The 12,868-nt window shown below is 45.0% G+C and overlaps 1 protein-coding gene across 5 annotated transcripts in view; it reads right to left on the bottom strand.

Annotated features, from left to right (window-relative positions):
* Positions 1 to 12,868, bottom strand: part of FRMD4A (FERM domain containing 4A) — a 412,586-nt gene that overhangs the window by 252,768 nt on the left and 146,950 nt on the right. The window contains exon 1 of one of the 5 annotated variants that reach the window (XM_083464149.1): positions 7,259 to 7,483. The exons of the other annotated variants lie outside the window; for them this stretch is intronic. Within the exon in view, the coding sequence (XP_083320275.1) occupies positions 7,259 to 7,351 (93 nt within the window). The 5' untranslated portion in view covers positions 7,352 to 7,483. Of the gene's footprint in view, positions 1 to 7,258; positions 7,484 to 12,868 lie in introns of those variants that run through there. 5 annotated transcript variants of the gene reach the window in all.

The raw sequence follows: 12,868 nt of genomic DNA, 5'->3' as shown, positions 1-12,868 counted from the left end.
ACAGAATATGTTCCTGGCAGACTGTTCCCAGATATAGCTTCAAGAGCAGTCTAGTCAACTGAATGCAATAATCTGGCAAATTTCAGTAACAAGACAAGAGGAATGCAAGAAATGAATTGCTCAATAGTAGAAGGTCATGTTGAGAAGCCTGGGGAATGTGGGAAAATCTCCCATGGACTTCAGTTTGTGAATCAGACAGGCTCTGGCCGCTGGAAGCAATACTCCAGTCACTAATGGAAGGGCTCCTCCAGAATAGTCATTTAGTAATTACAACCTTTGACTCGCTTCTGGCTCTGTATCTTTTCTCATTAGATATTTATTTTTGGAATGAACTCCTCACCCCACACTGAGTGTAAACTATTCTCAGGACCGCAAAACATATATTGATTTTGCTTTGCTTTGCTTTTTTTTTTTTTTTACTCTGTGCCTGTAATGGTAACAATAGGCATCTACCAAGTTCTGTATCTCCTGCCCTTTGGAGATTCTGCGGGGCTTGAAGGAGAATGGGCAGAAGTAGAGAAGGGGGGGTCCAAGGAGTCCTAGTGTTGGGTGCTGTTTTTAATTCGGGTCTTTCTATATACAGTTTTGGTTTTTTGTGCAATTGGCACACCTTCCTGAAATGCAGTACTTCTGTAGCTTCCAGAGTGCAAAGAATGGCAAAGAACTTAAGCAATTCCTAAGCAGACCACAAGCAGAGCGTTCTGGATCCTATTTCAGGGGTTGCAAAGCATACCCTCCCACATTGCACAGGTAAAAATTTCTCACTCCCCTGCAACTGACCCTCCTCGACCCGCCCCAAGCATTCCTATCAAAATAAGGGCAAGAGCCACCACAACTACACCAATGGGACACAGCACACATGCCCTCCACCGTCCGGAGCCAACCCTTTAATCCCGATTTTGTTGTATTTTATTCTTCGGTAGATTTACAAAAGAAAAAGGCACACACCAATAAATACTGTTTGTGTTGGTTCAGGCCTACTTCATCACTCCTTCTGCAACACAGGAGTTCCACAGCAGGTATGCTGCTGCTGCTGCTGCTGCTGCTGCTGCTGCTGCTGGAACAGACCCTCCAAATGCCCCTATTTTACAGGGGCAGCCCTGATTTAGAGAAGCTGTCCAGGTTTTGGATTTGATCCCGGAATGTCCCGCTTGTCCTTAGGACGTCCCTATTTTCATTGGAACTAAGGGTCAGTTTTGCTGTGAATGTGCATGCAGTTTTTATTCCAGGTATTCTTCTATGCAAGGTTTTCTGCATGGCAACACTCACACATGGGCTTTCAATACTGAAATTACTTTAGGCTAGAGCTGCCAATGCCAGCCTGGTACCCTACAGAACTTTTAGACTACAAATGATGACTAACTGGTGGTAGCAGCTTATAGGTTCTCTTCCCTAAGATAGACCTGAAATTGTGAAAGTGGGAAATTGTCCATTTTATAGCATTCAATATGCACAAAGCATAATCAGATTGCACAACTCCTATGAAAGGAGTTGATCCAAAACCCCTGGCAAATAAGGTGGTGGTGGGGATAGTTTTCTCCCCATCATCTATCAGAATAGTCTGATAAAGGAATAGTTCAGCTTAGAGGCACTGGGTTCCGTATGACATGGGAGGGGGCCTTGTGTGTGTGTGTGTGATAGCACACATGCAACATACATGTGTGACATGGTGTGCTGGGAGGAGGCCATCAGGCACGGAGAGGCCCTCCACCACTGCGGGGAGGCTCAACAAGGCCGGCCACCACCTTGGGGAGGCCCAATAGGGCCCTCCACTGCCATATTGCCAGCAGGGCCTGGCGCATCAATATGGGGGAGGGCCTCAACCCCATCTGCACATACTTGGGGGGGGGGCTGCATTGTCCTCGGCCAATGGCGCCAATGGTCTGGCCATAGAGAGTTTTGCTAGCTAGTTAGGGAGGGGTGACTATTTAAATTACTTTACCTTTGCAATCCTCCTATCACACTGCTCTCTCCAACACAGATTGTGGGAAGGGGAGCACTGGCAGGGGTTTAGTGTTTATGGGTTGAGGGAGGAAGAATTCTTATTTTAAAGAGTCAGTGGGGAACTGCATCTCAGCCACTCTGCTCATGGAGGTTCCATGGGCAGAAACACGGCAGACTGGTGGGAATGTTGCTTTATAGGGGTGGGGAACTTGCACTCCAGATACAGCACAACTGCATATGGAGGTTCCACAAATAATTTTGCTTCAACGAATCTGGTAAATTTCATTATTCAACAGAAATATCACCATCCACTTTTTTTTTGCTGTTTTGGAGCCCTATGGCTATCATTTTGTAAAAGCAAAGCAGTAGTACCATGAACATACTCATAATATAAATATAGAAATATAATATATTTTTATAAATATATAAACATATATTATATTTATATATTCTTTCCACACATGAATGGAACAGTGGCAGTATTACCACATGGCCGACCGCTCCTGATCCTAAAGTGGGGAGGAAATAATTATTATTCTGGCAGCCATTCAGGCTTCCCCAGCTTGGACATTCCTACGGCTGGAGTCTTCGCATACTCCGTTCCTCCAGGATATGGAAAAGATGGTACCAGAGGAGCCCCTTTGCTTGCTGCGGGACTACTGTACAGGCTAGCGCTGGGGCACGTGATGGGTGGCTACTGGGCAAGTGGAAGAAGCGGGGGGGGGCAGCTGGGCAGGTGCAAAGTGGGGTGGGGGTGGGCATGAGATATGGTGGCAAATGTCATGCAAACCTCAGTGGAAAAGAGTAGTCAAACAGCCCCAAAACACAAGCAGCCAGCGGCACAAACAGAAAATCTCTTTGATATATGAGGCTATTCCAATGGGAGATGTTGCGTAGCCCACCCTAAGGCTAGAGATGAACAACAGCACTCCCACCCCAGAAGAATACAGAAGGCAGACAGGACTACACAGAAAAGACACCCCCCCCCACTGCACTGCACTCTGGGAAGCCGTATCAAACATGCAAAAGTGCTACAGTATGTGAAAAACATTAAAATCGAGATTCCAAAACAAACGTGGACATTACGTAACTATTACATATTATAAGTGATTGGCCCCCACACTCCCACAACAAAATGAGTTCCCAAAAAGCCATATGTGAGTGGAAAAAGTTAATCTGGTCGTACATCGCAAAAGAAAGAAAGGGGAGTAAAGGCCACACTTCCTGCTTGCATGAAATTTTTCCCCATCCCTACTTGGCAGTGGTCCCAAGATTATGCCTTTCATTTAGCTTGATGGCCCCAGCTTATTTTGCCAATCTTTCCCAAATACATGCTATTTTTCAGAGCAAATGTCTACTTCTACACAATCAAATGTTTCTTCTATGAATGTACAGATACATGCACATTCACACACAGAGAGAAATAGGGATGGATGACTGCAATGTTGGTTTCTCTCCATTTATAATTTAATTCAGTTCTACACATTTCCATGGGAAATGGCGATTTTTTTAAGCCTCCTGAAAATTTGTCAGCACTAAAGTGCAAATTTCTTCTAATATAGAGATTTTAGCATGCAATTTTCACTGATAAACATTTTTTCACTGAATTTTTGCTAATATAAGGCATGCTGTGTTATTTTCACCAATATATGCAATTTTTGCCACATTGTTCAGTTGGAGAACTGCATCACAAAATTTGGAGAAGTGTGAATTTTGAAGAATATGTGTGCTTCCTGTATAGGTTCAAGAAATGTGGATCAGATAGTTTTTCATTAAATTCCAAATCTGTTGAATTTCTCCCACATCCCTAAATGGCAGGAGCTGTTTCTCCTCAGATGACTTCTGAAACCTCTTCCCTGATCTTTCCTACTCCTCTTCCTCGCGATAGTGGGAGGAAGTAATCAGCTAATTAATGCTGTCCAGATGGAGGGTCAGTCAGGGACAGTTAAGACGCTGGTGTTTGTTGTCTCTTTTTATATGCCATGCAAACATTCGTGAAACTAATGCAAGTTGATCCTCTGCCCGCCATTCTCTGTGTGCCATTTATCTCCTTAAGGTAAGCATCTGGCTCAATGGGAAAGGCATTAATGAACACGCCAGAAGAAGGTTCATTCATATAATTGAGAATAGAACAATGTTCGGGCTTTATTCACCTCACTTTGCAATTTCACAAACTTTAACACAAAGAACCATGGCAGTTCAAAGGCCATCCTTACCATAACTTCACAAGCCTGGTTTTATTTGGATTTTCTGGCTTCCCAATCTCTAGAGTTTTATTTTAAGATGATATGATGTCATGGACTGGCTGGACACAGAGGCGTGGGGGGAGGAAGCAGTTGGGAAAGCCCCAGGGGAGGAAGGCTCAGGGTCCAGGGATTGGTGGTGGGACAACAATGAGCGGTCAGAGGGAGAAGACTGGGAGGAGGGGGGAGCTGAAGAGGTAACGGGGCTCAGCGAGGAGAGGAGGGAAACCAAGAGGCAGAAGTGGGGCAAGCTGGTGAAGAAGTCAAGGTGTCTCCCCCGCCCCTAGAAAGAGGCCTCTTGGCATAGACTCAGACTATGTAGGAAGGACCTGGAGGAGGAAGAGATTTAGGTAGCTGTGGGAAGGCGGGGATCTTCAGCCTCCACAACTGCCCCAGAGGGGCAAGACCGACCAAGAGGAGTTGCTGTGCTCATTAGGCCAGGCTTACCTGAGCAGGCCTAGTTTCCGCCAATAAAGAGTGAACTTACATACCCCATGTGGTTTATTGCTGGTTGGCTCCCTGACACATATGCCATTGGAAGGTGATTGCCACCTTTGCTGGAAACCTTGCTAAATGCACAGAAGCCTTGCTAGAAACACTTAAAATAAAAATTCTTTTCTCTCTCTTTCTCCCTAAAATAAAAATTCAAAACCTTCATTTCACCTACTAATGTGCTATTTTTTAAAAGAAGGGAATGAGAGAAGCATGTTGTTAGGAAAAGGTCCTTTTGATCAGATCCCTTTTAGCCAGATGACTGAGGTTCAGGGTTTTGTCTCCTTGGGAACCCTGCTTAATCAGCTTCATGACATTGATGGTTTCCCTCACAAAGTCATGAGTGTGCAATGGTGCTCAGCTGCTCTAACTGAGCAAAAGCCATGAAACAACGGCAGGATGTGACAAGCCTGGCAGTTGCTGCACAGCTGCCATGTGTGTAGAGGGCAGCCCCACTGCCCTGAGGCTCCTGGATCTTGGATAGGTTAGCACTGCGTTCCAGTCCCAACTCATATGTCTTCTAGGTTTTTGGACAGTTCACAGCATAATTAACCCAAAGCTCTGAATTTACTCACTCAGTTTTTATTAGGTCATTGCCTCTCTTCTGCCCAGCTGTTTCATGGCTGCACACATGTAGAGCTCTCCTTCTTTCATTGTGCTATTTCATTGTGATTAAAAAAGCTTGCTCTGCTTGGGTGATGTTGAAGAGAAACCAATGGGGAGAGGAGCTTTCTAAAACATTGCAAAGATAGCCAGAGAATGGTGGGTGGGAGGGAGGTAAACGGAGATAAGACAGCACAGGTGCCAGTGTGGTGTGCCTGAGGAGTGGTCCTCAGAGATCAGCATCCACCACTGATGGCATCGCCCATAGGGACGTGTGCTGGCCTTGGAGAACCCCTGCCTAGGTGCACTATGAGGACATCTGCCCCCTCTCCACTGCTGCCATCCATATGCAAGCAAGCACCTCCTCTCAGTTATCATTCAGTAGCAGCAACCAAGTATTATAAAGCCACCACTGCTGAACACAAAGGAGCTGCAACACCTTCAGATTTTGCACAGAACTGAATCATACCGAAGCTGCCTTAACATTGCAGTTTTCCATAAAGCAAATCCTCCTTCCCCAACACTCATATACAGGTGCTCAAGTTGACACTGCCTTCACTTTTTCAAGGAATTGCCTACTTGTCACCTTTCCTTCCCCACATAAAAATCACAGAGTGAAAATGAGCCCTGCTCACGCATTTGATTCCAATGGACCTGCTAGCTAGGGATTATGGGAGTTGTAGTCCAAAAACAGGTGTCAACCCAAATTTGGGAAACCCTGCTCTAGATTATACGGAGGGGCATGAGAAGCATGAGTACTCTTCTTTCAGTGTAATTCCATATAGATCAAAAGATATACCTATCAAAAGATCTTCATATTGAAACAGGTCTCCTCTGCAGGTCCCCAACATGGTTCTTGTGTATAACAACATACCCCACTACAGCAGTGTTAGTGGGGGGGGGGGAGTAGCCAAAAAGTAAAGAAGAGAGCTGTGGCACTTTAAAGATTTGGCCATTTATTGTGGCCTAAGCCCGCAAAAGCTTGTGCCATGTAATAAGCATGTTAGCCTGAATCATAAGTGCAGTCTATGTTGGGCCTTAGGTGCCCAGGCAACCACAAAATTTAAATGAAAGGGCTGCCCCCCCTCCACTTGGCGGCATGTGCACACCGTGGGGCATGTGTATGTCACGTTGGCACGCCCCTGCGATTTCTGCAAGTGACATCGGCACACCACAGGCATGCCAACATCACACAGGCGCATGCGCATGCCCCGGTCACCCGCTGTCACAGGGGCAAGGTGGCACACCTGACCCGAATAGATGAGGATCTACAACTACCCAGTAGCTGGCAACCACTTCCCCAGGACAGTGTAGAGCAACAAGGTGAACTACAGGACATTTCCCAAGTAAACTTGAACTTCAAGCAAAATAATGCACATTGCTTCGTATTTCAGAACCTTTCTAAGCCCTACTTCGTACATTGTTTCTAGAATGGAATAATCCTATACATCATCTTGTCTCCCAAGCAGTAGTTACTGCCTTAGAACCTCCAGGAATACAGATTAGCTGCCCTCCCTACCCGTTCTAGCCTTGACTACCACTCTTCGTCTTCCTATAGCCCTGCCCAGTATCGATCACCTGGCACTGTAAGGGAAATTCCATTAGCGCCAGTTACCATAATAAATCATGGCCAACCGGCACTAATATTGATTACAATTTTAGCTAATCTTCATTAGTGGTTATTAGCATACAGCCACAACCAGTAAATCATAGCTACTGATTTGGCATAAAGACCAGAATAGCCCACATAAGTTTTATGCTATCAAGCCTGCAACTTCCAACCAGTATTAGTTATTATTATGTAGTCAGCTTGCTTGGCTGTCTGCATTGCATCACCATAGAGAGGCATCACGTGGCTTTGATACCTTATGATAGCCTAAGGTTAAAACACCATGGGTATAAAGGGGGAGCAAGATATATCCACCGGGGGTGTGTGCGTGAGAGAGATAATATGTACACAAAAAATAGCTGCTTACCCTTTCTGCACTGTGTCTTCTCAGAGATCCATATGGTATTTTGAAGAGAAATTTTCGGCTCCTGGTTGGTGTCACGGCTGCCTGCACCACCATAGTGCAGTGCAAATCTCTCTCTCTCTCTCTCTCTCTCTCTCTCTCTCTCTCTCTCTCTCTCTCTCTCTCTCTGTGTGTGTGTGTGTGTGTGTGTGTACACACGTCTCTGTGTGTGAGAGAATGAATGATCAGCCCAAAGAAATTTCCTCTGGGATGACTTAAGGAGTTCCCAGCTTGCAAATAACGAATGGCTCAGCGGGTTGGTTGTTTTCTCCCCGCCAAAAAAGAAACCAAACCCACCAACAAAAAACTTTAGACCATGAGTCAATATGTGGCTTGTTTGAAGTAGAGAGGGGAGGGAGAAGCCCACCCCCTTCACAGCATGCTTCAAGCAGCGTATCTTTAGCTCTGCTTATATTTCTCCCAGCACAAAAAGACTGCTGTGCCACAGAGGTGGAAACATTCTGCTTCTGGGGGGATTGTTCTAAAAATGTCAGCCCCGCTTCTTGTAGCTACAGATGGTAACCAGGTCAGTTGTCTAATCAAAGCTAAATCAGACTTCTTTATACATGCCACCATGTGACTGTAGACCCCTTCTGGTTTGCTCTATAGTCGATCACATGTTCTCCTCCCAAACAATATCTGGTGTATCACCATCTGGTGTGGAGATTAATGTGAAATCCAATGTTCAGATTTTGCTTCCTTCCAGACAGGAGAGAGCATAATAGCACACAAAGCAATCAGGCTGGGAACAAAAGGCGTCACCAGCCTGCTCAAGAGCACAGTAAAATGACCCCACCAGGCAAAACACAGCTTAGCAGCCATGGACAGGAGACCACAACCAGCTTGACAAAGACCTTTTTTTTTTTTTTTTGCTGCCTGCCTGCCTGGCAGTTGCACCAAATCTAGGGGGTAGAGGTGTCTTCTGCATCCTCAATATTTGTTTGAAGGGGGCTCAGCCCCCCCAATACTGAGGGGTCCAGTGCAACATCACAGAAGGCTGCAGTGGCCTGCGCAGCATTGGGAGACGTGTGTGATATCACGTGTTACGCGCATGACATCACACATACACGCCCCGTGCCCCCTCAGTCTTGGAGGCAACCCAGTGCCACTGCTGCCTGGGATGTAGTTATGGAGGATTGTCAAGTAACTGGAATGACACGCTACATGGCTGGAGGGCTACATTCAGGACCAATGGTGGGTCACAGTTCTGTAGGCCTGCTACAAAGCCTGAGCGTCAGTGAAGAGGTCAGAGGGTTGCAAAATAAATTTACGGCCTCAGATCACTTTGTGGAAGACAGAATGACTCCTGAGAATCACAATGTTTGCCAATCTAAATACCTGGTTTAATGCAGAGCTGGAAAGATTTTTTGGTAAAAAACTAAAAAACCAACAGGGTGTGTTGGGGGGGTGCAGTAATGTAATATACAAGCACGTTGTTTCAAACAAAGATCTGGCTGGCATAACTGCACACACATTAAAAGGCATTAAAGGAAAAAGCAGCAGCTTGATGTGGGAAATTCCAAATATTAAAACAATCAGCCTTTGTTCATAATTAGTTCCATATGTGCACTGCAAATTGAGTCAGTGTATGCGTGTGAGAGGGAAGGAGGAAGGGAGGGGAAAGCCAAGCCGGAAAGGATGGAAATGGCTTCAGCATGACTGATTCATATAGATTCATTTAAAAGTCTTGGTATAAGGTTACACTGTTGGCCTTGAAAATGAAAACAGAGATTTCTTGATTTATTTTTTAAAAAAACCTATCTCCTATGACAACTGCTTTCCTTTTTGAAGCACAGCATTCAGGGGCAGATGTTGCTTGCTTCTACATTGGCTGACCTAGGGCGACTTCACAGCATGGAACATAATTTTTTCCCCTGGATTCACATAATTGTATGTTCACAGGTGGAACAGGGAGCAAGTCTGTGATTACTCTCTCTTTTTCTGGGACAATGGAGGAACCTTTCCCCACTAACATGATAATAACTCTGATCTAGCTTGAAAACTGCAAATATAATGAATGAGGGGGAGCCTGTTCATTCCCAAGACTAGTCCCTTCCCCAGTTCCATACAAGTCATGGAATAAGTTAAATCAGCCAGACTGCGTTGAAAGTTGCTTCTGGTCCACTCAATTTCACTCTTAAATGAAATTAATTCATTTATTTTTAAGAGCAACATGAGCACAACCAGGGCTTTTTTCCAGCCAGAACTCTCAGGTAGGTGCCATTGCCATTCTAAGAGAATGAGGGAGGCATTCGTGGTGAGTTCTGCTACCTCTCTTTCTAGAAAAAATAGCACTGAGTGCAGCCATTCTTTGACCTAAGTGCAGCTCTAAAGCGCTCTGGTCATGGGATCGTGGTGGAGAGAAAAAAACTGTGTTTCTCATGCTGACATTAACCACTAGGCACCCGTGACAGCTGCATAAAACTCTAAACATCTGCTCATATTAAGTTTTAACAATGCCGACTATTTTAAATGAATGGATGTACTTCAGCACAGTGCATTAAACTGTCTTAATTTTGAAACCCGTTTTTGAATTTTGAATTTTGAAACAAGGGTCTCCGGATCCCAGCTCTACCACTAAAATGAGGCAACCCCCCTTCTGTAGACCCCAAATAACCCCCACGGGTTATATTACAGTTTTTGCGTGAGATAAAACTTTGATACTCAGACAGAAGTTGAACAAGCAAAAAAGGATTGATTATACAGAGTAAAGTTGGTAAAACAAATGATTTGTTGGGAGATGAAGTTCTTAATAAATCTAGCGGGTGTTTCAGGCTTCTAAACAAGGTAGTAAACATGGAGCTTCTTTTCAACTTCAGCTGCTTATTTTCAGTTAATACTCTTCAGTTCGATGTTACAGGTTTCCAGCCTAGATGGTCGATGCTCAGCTTCTCTCCCGTTATTTCACTTCAGTTCCTTCACTTAGTGGTCGTGTAGGTGTTTCAGCTTAACACTTTGGCTCCTAAAGAAGGGGGGACTTTCCGTCAGTTTCCCAACCTTTCCTCACTCCCACTCCTGAGATACTTCCATCCCTCTTAACTGGTCTGGGAGCTTCTCTGTCTAGAGCAGGCGTAGGCAAACTCAGTGGCCCTCCAGATGTTTTGGGACTATAATTCCCACCATCCCTGACCACTGGTCGTGTTAGCTAGGGATCATGGGAATTGTAGTCCCAAAACATCTGGAGGGCCACTGAGTTTGCCTATGCCTGGTCTAGAGGATCCCTCCCCTCCTGACTGACAGGAGACCCAAGGAGACTTTATCCTCACAGACTCTACTTCTCCTTGTTCAAACTCAGCCTGCCCGTTACTCCTGTCTGAATACTCTCCCAAGATACTACACTCGGTCTTTGTATCTAAGCTCAGAGACCCCTTTCTCTAGCTGTGGATATTCTGCTCCTCGGAGTGGATGTTCCACACACGGACCAGAACCAACTCTGCAACTCTCCCTCCTGCTCTTTCCCTTAGACTATCGGCTTCTTTCTGCTTTTATTCTCCCTGGCTCCACCCCCTTCTGACTGGGCTGTCTTGGCAGCCAATCAGAGAGAGGCACCAGCTCTCTGGTGGAATTCTGTGGCACTACTTGTACAATGAATGGACCCCAGCAGAAAGTGTCACTCAGAATAGTATATTGGAAGGTGGCCCTCCTGAACCCCACCAAGCCTATTGAGGTCCCCCCAACCCAGTAGATCCAAATGGATTTCAAAGTGCCTTGATTTCTTAAGACATGGCAGCTATAATCCATTCCTATGCAGTGGTACCTTGGTATTGAATGGCTTGGCTCCCGAAGAAATCAGCTCCTGAACACCACAAACCTGGAAGTAAGTGTTCCGGTTTGTAAATGTTTTTTCAGAAGTAGAATGTCCTGCAGCCAATCGGAAGTTGCGCCTTGGTTTTCGAATGGTTTCAGCAGTCGAACGGACTCCTGGAACAGATTAAGTTCGGGAACCAAGGTACCACTGTACTGTGGGAACACTGGATTGGGAACTGAACTGAATGATAATAACTGCAAGAAGCACTTTATTTGAAATAAAATAAACATGCCCTGAAAGTTAATGCTCTGGGAAGCTGAGCACTCAAACAGAAGCTATGTTGTAAAGGTTCTGCTACTTTGTGTGAAACAACTGCTGCCTCTCCTTTTGGGATGAAAAGTTTAAGGCTGGAGATGGACAAAAGCTCTTGCTATAATAGAGAAATCTGTTGCATCTATTGTTGCTTCAGTGTACAGACACATTTCCTTTGCCCCACATTTCTTTTGTTTCTGCCCTGCTTTTTAAAATGACCGAAAATTCCTGGCCTGACAATGGGCAGCAGTGCTTCTCTTACTCCACCTATAGCTGTCTGGAAAAGCAATTGCTTGTCTCAATCCAGGATGGAGTTTGGGTGTAGCCCTTCACTTCTTGGCAGACTGGAGAGGAAGAAATTCAAAGGGATGGGAACGATCACTTCTAATTCACCTTTTCTATTCAATTTCAAAAGCAAGGGGGACAACAGACTTACAGAGTAACACAACTTTGGACTAATAGACAGAGAAAAGCCTGTCTCTCATATTCATTTGCATTGTCCATCACCCACCCACCCATGTGCAGACCTGCCAGTTGCAGTCTATTCATCCAAATGGTGCCACTATAGCACTCTCAAAGAACCACAGATTCCATGCCTGCAGTGCAGGGTAAATGCATGCCCAGCAATAAATGAAAGTTTTCTTGTGTGTTTTTTAAACAGCCTCTTGCCCTAGACAAGAGGAACTGTGATTGCCAGGCTATCTGGCTGCTGCCTGGATTGCTTGATCTTTGCTTGGATCCATCACCTTCCCAGAACTTTTGCTAACTGTACCTCTAATTGCTGAAAGCATGAATTTTTGCTTGCTGTAAATCATTAGTGTTGGTTGAGAAAGACCTGAAGTGTGGAGTTTCATATAAACAGCTGCTTGCAGGAAGTCATTTGTATGGGCAATAATGACTTTTATTAGTCCTGCAAAACCCATCAATGAGACAGAGTATATTTCAGTGTCATTTACAGACTCATTCCCATTAACAATTTATGCATCTACTCTCTCTTTCTTCTAAGAACTCAAAGTAGCAAACACTTCAGAGGTCTGGTGCCCAAATGCTCATTGCCATCCAGCTCCATTTGACTATAGGAAACCCTCTTCTCTTGGACCTTGCAGCATATCCAGGCTTTGATGTATTCTGGAAGTTAATTAAAGAATAACATTGGATGCAGGACTAGGAAAGTCAGTGTCCCTGTTGTTGCAGCGAGTAGACAGGTAAATCTAGGTTCTAGGTTTGCATTGTGACAGAGGGAAAATTGTTGTTACTTCAAAAATTTTGATTGAATGGGTGGAACTCGTAGGCCATGCTTGATAGTAATTGTGTGAGGGGAGAACAAGTGAACAGGGCTCAGAATTGACCAGTGCATCATCCCTGGGGAACCATATGCCTTAATTTCTTGGGGGCTCGTTCATTCATACTTCCCAAAAGGAAGTACTGTGGTAATGCCCAGGAGAGCCAGAATTATTTGCTCTGAGAGGCACCAAGGAGTCTGTGATCCGTCCACCTGAGTGTGGAGGCAGAGA

Source organism: Podarcis liolepis (genome assembly GCF_965112155.1).
Source record: "Podarcis liolepis genome assembly, chromosome: 10".
In the NCBI taxonomy this organism is placed as follows: Eukaryota; Metazoa; Chordata; class Lepidosauria; order Squamata; family Lacertidae; genus Podarcis; species Podarcis liolepis.
The sequence above is the reverse complement of the archived record's forward strand: the minus strand, read 5'-3'. Positions and strand labels throughout refer to the sequence as shown.